The sequence below is a fragment of the Choloepus didactylus genome, chromosome 10, assembly GCF_015220235.1.
Source record: "Choloepus didactylus isolate mChoDid1 chromosome 10, mChoDid1.pri, whole genome shotgun sequence".
In the NCBI taxonomy this organism is placed as follows: Eukaryota; Metazoa; Chordata; class Mammalia; order Pilosa; family Megalonychidae; genus Choloepus; species Choloepus didactylus.
Window position 1 is genome coordinate 68138611 of NC_051316.1, and position 15876 is coordinate 68154486.

A 15876-nucleotide genomic window follows, 5' to 3' on the forward strand; every position below is an offset into this window, starting at 1 on the left:
AGTTTTATTGAGATATATTCACATACCATACAGTCATCCATGGTGTACAATCAACTGTTCACAGTACCATCATATAGTTGTGCGTTCATCACCCCAATCTATTTTTGAACATTTTCCTTATACCAGAAAGAATCAGAATAACAATAAAAAATAAAAATAAAAAAGAACACCCAAATCATCCCCCCCATCCCACCCTATTTTTTATTTAGTTTTGTACCCATTTTTCTACTCATCCATCCATACAACTGGATAAAGGGGGTATGATCCATAAGGTTTTCACAATTACACTGTCACCCCTTTTTGGATTTTAAAGGATAAATTTGAAATTCTGCATTAGTCAAAGGGATAAGGTGGCAGCAGGGTGTATCTGGGAGAAAGAATAATATGAAAACATGAAAGCTTAAAATAGCATGCATTTTCAAGATAATATTACCAATTTCAGATTGCTAAAACTCTAAATGGGAAATAGAGACACAAGAAATTGGAGAAACAATATCTATACACCATTTGAAGAAAAACTATTCTATAGGAAAAATATTAATTGAATTAAAAGTTCAATATTGAGTATTATAAGGCAAACTACATTTTGTATTTAAAGAGCTTATAAGGTCAGTCAGGGAAAGACAAAATAAGCTAGCTTCAAAAGTGCCTTAACTTGGTATTACAATAAAAAACAACAGAATTACCCATTTTATTTTTGAAATTTTGTCTAACAGTGTTAAAAAAAAAAAACTTTCTACAGGGTAATTTGGACTTGGAATATATGGCAATGTAAATTCCAAGGAATCATGGATCTTGTCTTTCTTTTCCTGTCTTTTCATTGCTATAGCCCAGGCACCAGTAGCAGTATCTGGCAAAAGACAAATGGGATATACTTTAAATACTTGCAAATGAAGGGATGAATAAAAGGTCTATAAAATGTTCATAACTTTTATCCAGAATTTAAGGGAATAATTAGAGATATGCATGAAAATAGATCAAGGTCATTAGTGTAATTTCTATTATATAAAATTTAAAGCATTTTGAATGCTTAACAATAAGGGTTAATATATAGTAGTACATCAGTGTCACAGATTACTTTGCAGGGGGTTAAATAATGTAGAACAGTCAATGACATTAAAATAAATTAATGAAAAGATCATATAAAAACACAATATGTCCAGTTTGATCCTATTTTGTAAAAATTTATCATATTTTAAAATGATAGAAAGATATGTGTCAAGATTTTGATTGTACTCTTTGGGTATTGGTATTATAAGCTTTTATTTCCTGTTTTGCCTATCTGTATTTAAATTTTTAAAAATTGTATAACATGGTTTTGTAACAAGGAAGATATGAGTCTTTCTTTAAAGCTAAAAACAAACGAGAGAAACTGTTTATTGAAGTGTTTTCTATCGTAAGCTTCAGCAATCACTATATTAGTCAAGAACTATATGTTTTATGCCTCTAATACTATTATCCCAGCTGCAATTCTTACAGCCTTATTGCACAAAGGACTCATGTTATTTGTATTCTTCAGATGGTTTGATTAAAAGCTAGAGAAGTTCATTTCTTCAATACCTAGAGAAGTGACAGAGAATCAAGATAAAAATCTGGTTTTCCTACTCTGCTTGTACTGATATCTGTGATTCCTTTGGAGAAAGTGAGCTCCTAAAGTTCCTTCAAGTATTGAATATTGAGAGACACCCACACCCCAAACATGCAGGAGGGGCTCCACAAAATCTTTTCTTAAAATATCATAGGTCATCGCTTGAATGTCTTAGAGTATGGAAGGGACATTTCAAATAATAGTGAGATGATTCTTGGTTTTGAAAAATCTGAGGATGATGATTTATTTAAGGATTAAAAAGGAGTTTACTTCTGAAAAAGGTGGGGTGAATATATTTCCATTTAGAAGGTATTTATGTTTGTGGGATTTTATTCTTTTCAATTAAAGGAGGAAACTAATAGAGATTACAGCTTCCCAGCTGGCCTAGAAGATCATATTTTGGATGAGAATATATCTTCTAACATGTGTATCTCAGGGTTGGTCCCCAGTGAACTTACCCAGAGCAACACAAGCCTTGGCAGTAGCAACAGCAGTGGAGATGTAGGAAAACTGCAGTACTCAACAGGTATGGAAAAGGATTATCATTTCTTCATTTAATCCTTGTTTGTTCTAATTTAGATACCCACACCCCCTCAGGACAGTATGCCCCATTTGTTGAAATGATCTGGTAGATTTTTAGTAATAGCCATACCTTACTATCACTCTAATTTTATATGATCTACGAGTACTATAGTCACCCACTGTTTTTGCTATTAGTTGTCTGTATATCTGGATTGTGTCGTTAGTTCTCAAACTTGAGTATAAAGCAGCCAAGGAATTTGTTTTAAAGAATATGCAGATGTCCAAGACCTAGGCTAGAACTTCTGAGCTTGAATCTGTGGGAGGGGGCCCTAAGAATGTGTATTTTTAGCAGGCTCTCTAGGTGACTCATATATACCAGAATTTGAAAGTCCTTGGGATGTATCACTGAAATTTCTTAGCTCTCAGTTCCTCTGGTATTTTTTTAAATGAAATTCTATTTCTCCAACTTTTTATTATGTAAATTTTCAGACATATTGAAAAGCTGAAAGAATTGTATAGTGAACAATCAAATACTCTCTAACTAGACCTCTATATATGTATATATACTATCTCTATGTACACATATTTTTATATTGAACCATTTGAAAATAAATTACAGACTTCATGACACTTACCCCTAAATACTTTAGCATAAATTCCTAAGAATAAGGACATTCTCCTACATAATGTGTTATAATTTTTGATGCTTACTTTCCTCTAGGTGACGTTCCATTTCCAAAAGGCATTAAAGGGCAGGACTTTGAAAAATCAGAACATGGTTCTTCTCAAAATACCAGCATGTCTAGCATCTACCAGAATTGTGCAATGGAGGTAAAAGTTCTGCCTTTGATAAAATGACTGTAAACATATAGTTTTATTACAGAATGGCATTTAACAGAATTCTGTGAAACCCTGTGGACAGAATAATAAAATAAGTAATTTTCTTGATATCTTACATAAATCAGGCAATTAGCTGGTATTTTACCTATAAAGTAGTAGAACTACTAAAGATTTCAAATTTATCTACAGAATAAATAAAATTGTGTGCTTGTATCAAGAGACTGGCTTATTAATATTCATTTTCACCGTAGAGATTCTCAGTGTTTGCATTTTTCTATTCTTAGGTTTTGATGTCAAGTTGTTCACAGTGTAGAGCTTGTGAAGCTTTAGTTTATGATGAAGAAATTATGGCTGGATGGACTGCAGATGATTCAAATTTGAATACAACGTGTCCGTTCTGTAAAAGCAACTTCTTGCCTCTTCTCAATGTAGAGTTTAAAGACTTGAGAGGCTCTGCAAGGTTAGTATTGTAAAAATTCCCTTAGAGGTAAGTGCCCACAAGAAAGGCATGAATCCTGAGGGAAGAGTGAAATGTTCGTGGTATGTTCCAGGTATGCCTTGTCTTTCTCTCCTTCACCTTTGATATTTAAGTAGAAAGTACTAGTAATGCGGATGACTAGTTTTACATTTTTATTTATGTAAAATTATCAGTAGTAGTTAATTTTCAGAACTGAGCTTTGTAGATAATTCAAAACTCTAATGTTAGCCATTATTTTAAACCTTCCTTAATTATGTCTAACAGAAGCAACAAAAAGGGGGTGGGGTGGGCTTCATATCCTAACTTGTTGCCATTTTCTGGTATTACACTCTGTAATGTATGAATAAACATATGCTAGGCAATAGAAAGGAGATTAGCTGATCCATAAAGTAAATAGTCAGTCATTAAATAATTGAGAATTTGGTAACTGTTGCTGACCTAAGTAATTATATTTAATATTCTATTTGTTTTGTGGAACCAAATAAATTTATATTATTGTCTGCTTTTAGCTGTTTTTGCCTTTTTTGAAATCTCTAATCATAGAGGTTTTCTTCTCTGTTTTTCTTTTAGCTTCAGGTGTGGAGCTGAATTAAATCCTACTCTTAATTTCTGACACACTATCATCATTGGTCTTTGCAAGGACCCTCTACCCTTCCCTTCCCCAATTCCCACTCTCATTCTCTTATCCTACAAAGACACTCTGCTCTATGTAATATGTCCTTGAATATATATCCTTATAAAATATAGAAGGTTCATTCAGTATGATTATGTATTTGCAATTTACGTGATTGGAATTGTGCTGAAAATCTCAATTTCTTTTTATTACTCAGTTAAAATTTATCTGAGCTGTTATATGTACATCTATTTCGTTTATTCCTTTTCTCCTGCAGGAAGTTAGAACTGATTTTTCTTATCCATTAGCTTAATGTTGGATACTTCAGTTGCTTTCAGTTCTCTGTAACTGCAGACATCACTGCGGTGAATGTGCTCATACATGTCTACTTCCAGAATCGTCCAGTAGTTTCTCTCAGAAAAATATTCAGAGAAATGAGATTATTGGGTTGTTTGCAAACATGGTGGCTACTCTCCTACCAGTCGTGCCCAAGTTAATTTGCTTTATTAGTAGGGATCCTTAGTTGAAGATAAATCGTTCGTTTTGATGTCCTCATCCATTAATTTTCCACTCTCTGATTTGTGCTTTGGGAGTTTTGTTTTAAAAGTTTTTCCTCATCCTTATGATATGAAAGTTTTCTCCTGAATATTCATCTTTTACCTTTATATTCTACCTTTCATGTTTTGGTCTTTAATCCATCTGGAATCCACCTCTTGTACAGAATGGTAGGGATCCAGCTTTATTTTTTTACACATAATGAACTGGTCTTCTCTGTATCATTTACAAAATTTAACTTGTTTTTTTCCCCATTGATATGTGTGTCACCTTTATCATGTATCAATAATTCCATTTATACCTCAGTCTGGTAGTGAGTTCCCCCCTTGGATTTTTATTTATTTATTTATTTTATTTATTTATTTTTATTATGGCCAATTGTTCTTTGACCTTTATTCTTCCATATAAGATTTTAGAATCAGTTTGATTTTCCTCAAAAAATCCAGCTGGGATTGCATTAAATTTATAGATTAATTTGGAGAAACTTGACTTTTTCAATATTATTTTCATATCTATGAGGATGGTATATCTCTATTGCTTTTCAGACCTTCTTTCCTGAGTTTTAAATTATTCTTCATAATTCTTGTACTTTTCTTGTTGTGTTAATTTTGTTGTTTAAGTTAATGTGAAGATTACCTTGTTTTCTAATTGGGGTATAAAGGAGCATTACTGATTTTTTTTCCCCCATGGAAATTTTAAAACTTACAGCAAAATTTGAATAAAGGCTTTTATGGTGAACACTCAAATACCCACTTTAGATTCTGCAATTAATGTTCTGCTATACTTACATTATCACCTATGTTTTCCTACATCTGTCAGTTCATCTTATTTTTTCATTCATTCAAAAATAAGTTGTAAACAATGGAAATGTTTTTCTAATGGATTGTGTGGTTGATAGTAGCACAACATTGTGAATGTCATTAATGGCGCTGAAATACATATCTGAATGTGGTTAAAGGAGAAATTTTAAGTTGTATATATGATACTAGAATAAAAATTTTTAAATATATAAATAATATATAGCAGGTACATAGTGCTTAGCATATACTAGATAATGTACACATAAAAAAATTAAAATAAAAAAACTTTTTAAGTTGTAGACATTAATTAATACACTTCTCCCCCAAACACTTCAGCATGCATTTCATTAAACAGAGATCCATATTTGTTTACTTTCTTTTTCTTTTGGGGCAAAATGTATATACTGTGAAATCTACAAATCATAAACGACCTTTGGGAGAGTTAATGCATACAAACCACGGTATAAAACATTACCATTACCTCAGAATGTTTTCTCATGTCCCTTGCAAGTCCCTTGCCTTACCCAGAGGGAGAGGGGGAGAAAGATAAAAATAAATAAAATAATAAGCAGGGGAAAACAGAAATGACTATAGACAAAATGGAGATTTATAAGGAGGGAAAAGGTGATATGAACAATTACACTTCTGCTATTTCTCTTTCTATAAAAAAAAAGTTTGGAAAATCAATAAAATGATTCTGTCTTTCCTCTTCTTTTATAGCTTTCTTGCATGGTTCTCAAAAACCAAAGGTATCTTACGTACTAGATTGTCCTCCTTAAGATCTTTTGAAAAGTTTAGGACAAGAAGGAAAGTGAATGAAAACAGAAGTGTGTGTGTTTGGAATAGTTACTATTTCTTTTATGGATTGTATGACTCACTGATAACTGCTTTACTGTGGAATGTTTCTAAATATGATAAAATTTAAAGGACTCTTGGATCTTTAAAGACTTTTTTTTGACTGCTCCATATTTAGCTTTTTCTTGAAACCAAGTACTTCTGGTGACAGTTTACAAAGTGGCAGCATTCCATTGGCAACTGAACCCCTGGAGCACAAACCTGTATCCTGTTCAACAGAAGCTGATTTGATCAACTTTATAGATTTCCCAAAACATAACCAGACAATAAATGAAGAAACAGTCTCTCCAGTTGAATCAAGGTACCATAGGATTCAAAGAACTCTTTATAACAAATTGGGTACCCTTGTAAAAATGCCATCTCTGCAGACAACTTGACTCATATAGGCATGTGTTCTGGCATTTTTAAAAATTTAATCTTAACTTTTTTACTAGCACATATTGTTTAATTATCTAATGAATGAATCTGATGATGAACTATTTTTGAGACATAAGTTGAATATTTTATATTGGTCTTTTATGAAATGAACTTCGCAACATTAAAAAATATGTTCCCCTTTAATGTTGTCATTGCCAGTTTCCAGAGAAGACTTGATCTCTTTACCATGAAGTATACTCTTTGCTCTTTAATATTGATTGGCTCAAACACTTTGTGAGCATGTCTTGTATGCTAAATGTTATGCTGAGCACTAAAAATTTAAAAAATAACTAAGATACGGTCCCTGTCCTTAGGCATGGTGAGATTAAATGTTGTGTGCAAAATCTTTGCACAAAAAGAAAATTGTTAGGTAAAAATTTTGGAGCTGGTTTTGCAAGTCTCTACTGTTTTGACAGTGAATGTAAAATTTTTAACTTGCATGTAGCATGATTTTGTTTAATAAAGATGAAATAATGTTTGAATAAAGTAACTGAATGAACACTTTATCTTTTAAAAATAATATCTATCTACAATATGTGCTCTTCCTATTCCTTATTAGTCACCTATTCAATCCTGCTTTTTTCTGTTCAATTTTACAAAAATACTTGAAGAAAATTTCATTCTTATAAGGTAGTACTGACTTTTCTTAGATATGTTTAGTAGACCTAAGTTTCACTGTAGAAGAAACTTGGCTCTACAGATTTAGATTGTTTTTCAGGACAAATACAAGTGTTTCTTCTTAATTTTTTTTTTTTTTTTTTTAAGTAATGAACTACAAAAAGCCAGTGGAGATGTCCAAACTATGAAAATTTCATCTGTGCCTAATAGTTTATCAAAACGAAGTGTATCTTTGACTCGAAGTCACAGTGTTGGAGGCCCCTTGCAAAATGTTGACTTTTCCCAGCGACCATTTCATGGCATTTCAACAGTTAGTCTTCCAAACAGTTTGCAGGAAGTTGTGGTATGTAACAACATTATAATTATACTGAGTATTCATGTAAGTATTTATTTGAACAGCATTTAATTCTTCTGTAGTTGACTCACTTTAATCATATGAAGAGTGATAGATAAGAATTTTTCACAGACTAAGAACTTTAAAAAATCTTTGTATATTGAAAATTTCAAATATATACAAAAATAAACAGAAGAATATAATGAGTCCCTTTGACCCATCATTTTCAACTTATGGTCAATCTTCTTTCATATATATCCCCATTCACTTCCTCTTTCCCCCTGTATTATTTCCTTTTCTTTTTTCTTTTTTATCATTTGTTCTCCATCATGTAAACACATATTTGCTCATTTAATCACACTCATTAAACACTCCAGGTTTCACTAAGTTATACATACAGTCCCAGTCTTTATCTTCTGTCTTTCCTTCTGGTGTCCCACATACCCCTAACCTTCCTCTTTTAACCATACTCAGTCATCTTTGTTCAGTGTACTTAAATTATTGTGCTATCATCTCGCAATATTGTGCTTCAAACCTCTCTCTCCTGTCTTTTCCTATCTGCCTGTAGTGCTCCCATTAGTATTTCCTGTAGAGCAGGTATATTGTTCACAAACTCTCTCAGTGTCTGTTTGTCTAGGAATATTTTAAACTCCCTCATTTTTGAAGGATGGTTTTGCCAGATGTAGAATTCTTGGGTGCCAGTTTTCCTCCTTCAGTATCTTAAATATATCATACCACTGCCTTCTCACCTTAGTGGTTTCTACTGAGAAATCCACAGATAGTCATATCGAGCTTCCCTTGTATGTGATGGATAGCTTTTCTCTTGTTGCTTTCAGATTTTTTTCTTTGTCTTTGACATTTGATAATCTGATTAGTAAATGTCTTGGCGTTGGTCTAGTTGGGTCTATTCTGTTTGGGGTCGCTGCGCTTCTTGGATCTATAATTTTATATCATTCATAAGAGATGGGAAAATTTTTAGTGATTATTTCCTCCACTATTGTTTCTGCCCCCTTTCCCATCTCTTCTCCTTCTGGAACACCTATGACATGTACATTCTTGCACTTCATGTTGTCTTTTGGTTCCCTGAGACACTGCTCATATTTTTCCATTCTTTTCCCTATCTGTTCTTTTGTGTGTAGGATTTCAGATGTTCTGTCTTCCCGTTCATGAATCCCTTCTTCTGCTTCTTCAGATCTGCTGTTGTATGTCTCCGTTGTGTTTTTCATCTCTTCTATTGTGCCTTTCATTCTTATAAGTCCTGCCAATTGGTTTTTCAAACTTTCAAGTTCTTCCTTATGTTTTCCCAACATCTTTATATCCTTCATCTCTTTTGCCATATCTTTCCTCAACTCATTGATGTAATTTTTTTAATTGATTTAGGAGATTTGTTTGATTAATAATTAGTTGTTTCAATTCTTGTATCTCAGTTGAAGTGTAAATTTGTTCCTTTGACTGGGCCATATCTTCATTTTTCCTAATGTGACTCATAATTTTTTGTTGTCCAGGCATCTGGTTTCCTTGATTACCTCAGTCAGATTTTCCCAGACCAGATGGGCCCAGGTCTTATGAGGAAGGTGTAATCAGTATCAAGTTTCCCTTAGGAGCAGGTTGTCAGACTTTTCTGTGAGGCCTCTAGACTTGGTGCTTTTCCTCTTCTGTCCAGCAGGTAGTGCTTGTCAGCCTTCAGCTCCCTACTGGTGGAAAGAGATGCAGTCCCTTTAATTCTCAGTGGACCCTGTCCTAGCCAGGGGCTGAGGGTGTCAGAAGCCAAGCTTAAGTTGTTTCTGATTTTTTTTCCCTCCTAGACCCTGGGGTCTATATTCTCCAAGGGAGGGTTGCCACTTGAGCTGGGCCCCATGCCCCTTTTCTTAGGGAAGATACACCCTTTAGAGAGTTATCTTCTACACTTGAATTCCTCCTTTCTCTCTCTGACTCTATTAACTCTACCCTTGCCTGGGTCAGAGATGACAATTGAAAATTCCTGACATTTTCTCTTAATGAGCTGCTAAGAGTGAGAGAAAAAAAAGGAAAAAGAGCAAAAGCCCCTTTTCAGAGCCAGTCCCCATCCCCCCAGTTTCACCAGTTGACCATGTTGTTACCTGATTCTCTATGCCCCTTTTCTTGAGACAGAGCCATTTTTCAGTATTCTGAGCTCAGCCATCTCCAAAAGCCTCTGTTTTTTAGTTATGTATGTATTTTTTTTCTATCAGCCCTGCCTTCTCTCTGCTAAGAGGCACCTCAGTTTCCTTTACTATTTGCTCCAGGTTTATCCGTGCTTGTAGCTTGTGTTCAGTAGTCCAAGTTGGTTAATTAAAACTGCAATTGGAGTTTGGTTGACCTACATTCCCTTGCTCCTAGCAGGGACTGCTGCTTTCTCCCACAGCCAAGTTTTACAACTCAGCCTGCCATGCTGGTGGGGGAGGGGCACCAGCTCCACAGTTTGGGGAGATTTACGTACAGTTCTGTGCTGTGATCCCAGCGTTCCACCCATTCCAGGCTGGTGTATGATGTGTGACCAGTCACAGATGTCCCCCAACAGTTGTTCCAGACTATTTACTAGTTGTTCCTGGCTGTTTACCAGTTGCTTTAGAGGACTAACTAAATTTCACACCTCTCTAAGCTGCCATCTTCCCCCTGTACTACATTCCATTTGTAAATGTTTCAGAATGTATCTCCAACAGATAAGGATATATATATACACACACAATGCCATTTCATACCTCCTGTGCAAAGAAAAAAAAAACCCAACCAAATAATACCAAATTATTCTGTCGTTGTTCAAATTTCTAATCATCTCAAAAATGTCAAATGTGTGTGGTTGGTTTGAATCAGGATAGAATATGGTTCTTGTATTGCTATTGGTTGGTATGTTTTTTAAGTCTTTTTAAATGTATAGATTCCCTCCCTTTCTCTCTTCTTTTCTTTCCCCCTGCAAATTATTTTTTGCTAAAACTACATCATCTGTCTTTTAGATGCTAGTTTCCCACAATCCAACTTTTGCTGATTGCAACTCTGCAAATTGGTATTTCTAGTTAGAAGCTTGATTTGATTCAGAGTTTTGTTTTGTTTTGTGGCTAATTTGTTTATTTTTGCAAAACAGTGTCATTGGTGGTCCTAAGTTCCTCCATTAGGAGACAGATAGTATCTGTTTGTAGCTATTAATGCCTCAGTGCCTATATCAGCTAATTCATTAGGAGCTATAAAATGCATTGTCTAATTCTATCATTTTTCTTCATGGAATGTATCTATAAATAGAGTATTTCCCATGTCTTCTGTTTAGTTTTCCAAAGATGCAGTTTATTTTAGAAAGTCAGGATATAATTTGATGCTTTCTTTTTATTTACCAATTTTCAAAATAAATTGGGTTCTTAGCATTCTGCAAGGTAATCAGTTGATTTTTTGAGGGCTATCATTGTGAACTCATAGATTTAAATTTTATGTTTCAATCTATTGCTGTTGTTATCATTATTGCTGCTTTTATTGTCCCATCTTTGGCCAGCTGGGAAGTGTCTACAAGTTTATTCCTTAGTTTTTTTGATATAACTCTACTATCTTTTTAGGTAGATTTTTAAAGCTTCCTTGCTTTTTTATAGGACATGATGTTTCATGCTTATCTTATGTATTTCTTTCTCCAGATCATGAATCAGTCATTTCTCTAAGAAACCCTGGTTCCTTTAAAGGGAAGTGGTATTTAAAGACCACAGTATGGGCACTAAGAGGGTACTCACTGATACTGAGTTAATCATAAACATTTTATTGTGATTATATTTAATATATGTATAACTTACAAAGTCTAGATTGTATTTTTTTCATTTTCATATAAATTATAAAACCATGTTCTTTCTTTAATTCCGTTTTTGTTGCAATCAAATGTATAAAATGGTGAGATATGTTTTTTTAAGGAGTTGACAAAGATTATTAACACAAAAAAATTGCCTGGATTTAGAGTTGAAGGAGGAAGATAGGGTCACACATCTTCTGGTGTCATCATTATAAAACATCTGAACTGCAAATATTTCTTATAAAAAATTGAAAAAGAAAAGTGGATCAAATATGGGCCATTGCTCTTTATTGACATGATAGAAAAACTCTATTTTAAAGGGTATTTTAGAGTGCTAATGCTGGAATGCAAAACACCAGAAATGGATTGGCTTTTAAAAAGGGGGGTTTATTTGGTTACACAGTTACAGTCTTAAGGCCATAAAGTGTCCAAGGTAACACGTCAGCAATCAGGTACCTTAATTGGAGGATAGCCAGTGGTGTCCAGAAAACCTGTTAGCTGGGAAGGCACTTGGCTGGCGTCTGCTCCAAAGTTCTGGTTTCAAAATGGCTTTCTCCCAGGATGTTTCTCTCTAGGCTTCAGCTTCTCTCCAAAATGTCACTCAGTTGCTCTTGGGGCGTTCGTCCTCTCTTAGCTTCTCGGGAGCAAAAGTCTGCTTTCAAAGGCCATCTCCAAAATGTCTCTGTAAACTGCAGTTCCTCTCTCAGCTCCTGTGCATTCTTCAGAGTGTCCCTCTTGGCTGTAGCAAAGCTCGCTCCTTCTGTCTGAGCTTATATAGTGCTCCAGTAAAATAATCAAGGCCCACGCTGAATGGGCGGGGCCACACCTCCATGGAAACTATGTAATCAGGGTCACCATACACAGTTGGGTGGGCCACATTTCCATGGAAACACTCAAAGAATTACAGTCTAATCACACTGATACATCTGCCCAAACAAGATTACATCAAAGATAGTGGCGATTTGGGGGACATAATACATTCAAACTGGCACAAGGGGTCTGTTGAAACATGGATTGTTAATCTTCTATTGTAGCTGTTTAAAGGCTATTTAAGGTTATTTAGGCAACTTTTTGAAGGTTTTCATCAGGATGTTCCCCTTCATGTAGCAGTGGCCTTGAAATAACTGATTTTAAAAGGTTGAATACAAAAGCATGATCTAATTGAGAAATACTTTTAAACATACAGAATTAAATAGATAATATTCACTTCTTTTTATTTTTTTAAGGATCCGTTAGGGAAAAGGCCAAATCCTCCCCCTGTTTCTGTGCCCTATTTGAGTCCCCTGGTACTTCGAAAAGAACTGGAATCTCTGCTAGAAAATGAAGGTGATCAAGTGATTCACACATCCTCTTTTATCAATCAACATCCAATCATTTTCTGGAACCTGGTTTGGTATTTCAGACGTTTGGACCTTCCTAGTAACTTGCCAGGACTTATCCTCACCTCTGAACATTGTAATGAAGGTGTACAGGTAGGTTACCAACTTCTATACTTACACTACATTTGCATTAGTTAGTTAGTTAGGATGAAGCTTAACTTCAAGTAAGAGAAAGTACACAACAACAGTGGATTAACAGACATAGGTTTATTTCTCTTTTACTTAAAATTTGTGCAGGTGTCATGAACCTGAAATGTTTCTATCTTTTTGCTCAGCTGTGCAAGACCTCCATTTCTAAGTTCTGCTCATGGTTTAGGATGACTGACTCTAGCTTTAGGCTGTCACATCCAAAATCCAGCTAGCGGAAAGGAAAAAAATGGATGGAGAAGTGTATGTCTTTTTTCTTTAGGGACAACTCTTGGACGTTAACTGTAATATTTCCATACATATCCATTTGGCCTCAATTTAGATATATGGTCATATCTAGCCAATAGACTGGCTGGAAAAGGTAGCTTTTGTTCCAAATAGTAATATTCCCAGCTTAAAGTCTCACAACAGCCTCATTTGAAAGGACTCATATTATCCACAGTTTTCGGATGATGATGACAGTTAAAAGCCAGGAAAGCTAAGTAATTTCTACAAAGTGAAATTATCTAATAATTGATCTAATAAGTGATGGAGAGCCAAGACCAAAATCTAACTCTCAGGTCCCTACTCAGCTGGCATCCATGATTCCTTTGGAGAGAGTGAGCCCCTAGAAGTCCTTTATTTTATAATATTGAATATTGAGAAATCCCCACACCCCAGACCTACACCAGGGGCACAACAAAATCTTTTCTTAACGTATTATAAACTAGTTTGACGCATTTATTTTAAGTAGTAGTCAATACAACAAAATTATCTAGTAAGATAGTGGAAATGATTGCACTTTCTCTTACCTTAAAGTTTGTTGTAATGGAGATTAAATTTTCATGTAGCCATTATGCAAATTAGTTGCCATTCTGGTCCTCAAAAGTCAGAATGAGAAACTTGTACTTCAAAATATAACATTTATCAGAAACAGAATTTTAGGTCTAGAGTTTCAGAAATACTTATCTGTTTTATACATGTCAAGCTTTGCTAGGTCCACTGAAAATTATTATGCTTAGGATATTAATGCTTTCTATTAATCTTTTTTAGCTTCCTCTGTCATCTTTGTCCCAGGATAGCAAACTTGTGTATATTCAGCTGTTATGGGATAATATCAACCTTCATCAAGAACCAGGAGAACCTATGTATATTTCATGGAGGAATCTTAGTAAGTAAAATAGAATTAAAGACATAATAGCCCCAAACTGGAAACAACCCAAATATTCATTCATAAGTAAATGGATAAGAAAATTGTAGTACATCCTATACAGTAGAATATTATTAGCAATAAAGAAAAATGGACAACCGAAAAAAAAAAAAATAGAACAATGGAGAAGAGAGAAACAAATTATTTTGCTTTATTTAAAAATTTTCATTGCTTTGGTATCTCTTCAAGATTCTTTCCATTTTAGTTCAAATTGGTTTGCTGTTATACAAACCCATTTAACTCTGTCAGGTCTCAAATGAATTGAGGAGTAGTTTTTTTGTGCTTTTTCTGTCAAATACCAATTAGGTGGGTATTTTGAGCATAAATTCTATATACTGAACAGATACTTAGATGTATTGGCAGAGGATGATTTCAATTACATGAATGCGTACTGACTAGTTTCAAAGATTCTGTTTTATTTTTAGTCTTTTATATTTATTAAATATAAAATGTATTACCTTTTGTTAAAAGTGGACCTATAGGTTATCTGTATATTCAGAAGCCCTATGAGTCATTAAGAAAAATTAAAATAACCCAGTAGATAAGTGAGTAAATAGTAGTATTAGGCAGTTTGTGAAACAATCATAAAGTGGCCTATAAGCGAATGAAAAATGCTCAGTCACAATGCAAAGGAAGTAGAGATTTATCTATGGTTTTTGGCACGCTATGTATAAGGATGTAATTTGTGACAAGAACAACAAAAAGGTGGGGATGTGGAAGGGTATAGGAGCAAGAAGTTGGTACCAAATAAATGAGATTGTCATAGATTTAAGACTTTGAATTTAAAACTTACGGTAATCACAAAGAAAATATATGAAAAATATACACAGAAGGATATGAAAAAGGACTCAAAATGATTCACTACACAATATCAACTAAATGCAAAAGTATGCAATAATGGAAGAATTGAGGGACCAAAAAAGGTTTAAGACTTACAGAACCCAAATGGAAAAATGACAGAAGAAAGTTCTTCATTGTCAGTAGTTATTTTAAATGTAAATGGATTAAACTCTCCAATCAAAAAGTAGAGATTAACAGAATGAATAAAAAAGCATGGCCCAGCTATTGTTTATAAGAGACCTTAAATTCAAAGAAACAGATAGATTCCACATGAAAGGATGGGAAAAAAAATGTATTATGCAAATAGTAGCCAGATGAGATCTGCAGTGGACATATTAATATCAGATAAAATACACTCTAAGTTAATTGTTACAAGGCATAAAAAAGGAAACTATATGTTGATAGAAGGATCAACTCATCAAGAAGATAAAACTGTTATAAGTAGATATACACTTAACAGCAGAGCCCCAAAATATATGAAGCAAATATTGACAGATTTGAAGGGAGAAATTAATAGTGGGAGACTTCAGTATACCACTTTCAATAATGGATAGAACTTCTAGGCAGAAGATCAATAAAGAAATAGTAGATTTGAACAATGCTATATACTAAACCAATATATGTAGAATACTTCACCCAACAACAGCAGAATACACATTTTTCTCAAGTGCACATGGATCATTCTGTAGGATAGACCATATGTTAGGGCACAAAACAAATCCCAATAAATTTTAAAAAGATTGAAATCACAATGTTTCTTCTCCAGTGACAATGAAACTAGAAAATGAATAACAGAGGAAGAACTGGAAAATTCACAAATAAATGGAAATTAAACAATACACTCTTAAACAACCAATGAGTCAAAGAAGAAATCACAAGGGAAATTAAAAAAATATGTTAAGATGAATGAAAATGAGAAC

The 15876-nt window shown here is 34.0% G+C and overlaps 1 protein-coding gene across 3 annotated transcripts in view; it reads left to right on the top strand.

The window, feature by feature from the left end:
• The window catches only part of DENND4C (DENN domain containing 4C), a 174902-nt gene that overhangs the window by 139486 nt on the left and 19540 nt on the right, over positions 1-15876 (top strand). For all 3 annotated transcript variants that reach the window (XM_037851100.1, XM_037851099.1, XM_037851101.1), the window contains 7 exons: positions 1937-2114; positions 2832-2941; positions 3235-3410; positions 6370-6552; positions 7434-7629; positions 12628-12873; positions 13960-14077. In XM_037851100.1, the coding sequence (XP_037707028.1) occupies positions 1937-2114; positions 2832-2941; positions 3235-3410; positions 6370-6552; positions 7434-7629; positions 12628-12873; positions 13960-14077 (1207 nt within the window). The remainder of the gene's footprint in view (positions 1-1936; positions 2115-2831; positions 2942-3234; positions 3411-6369; positions 6553-7433; positions 7630-12627; positions 12874-13959; positions 14078-15876) is intronic.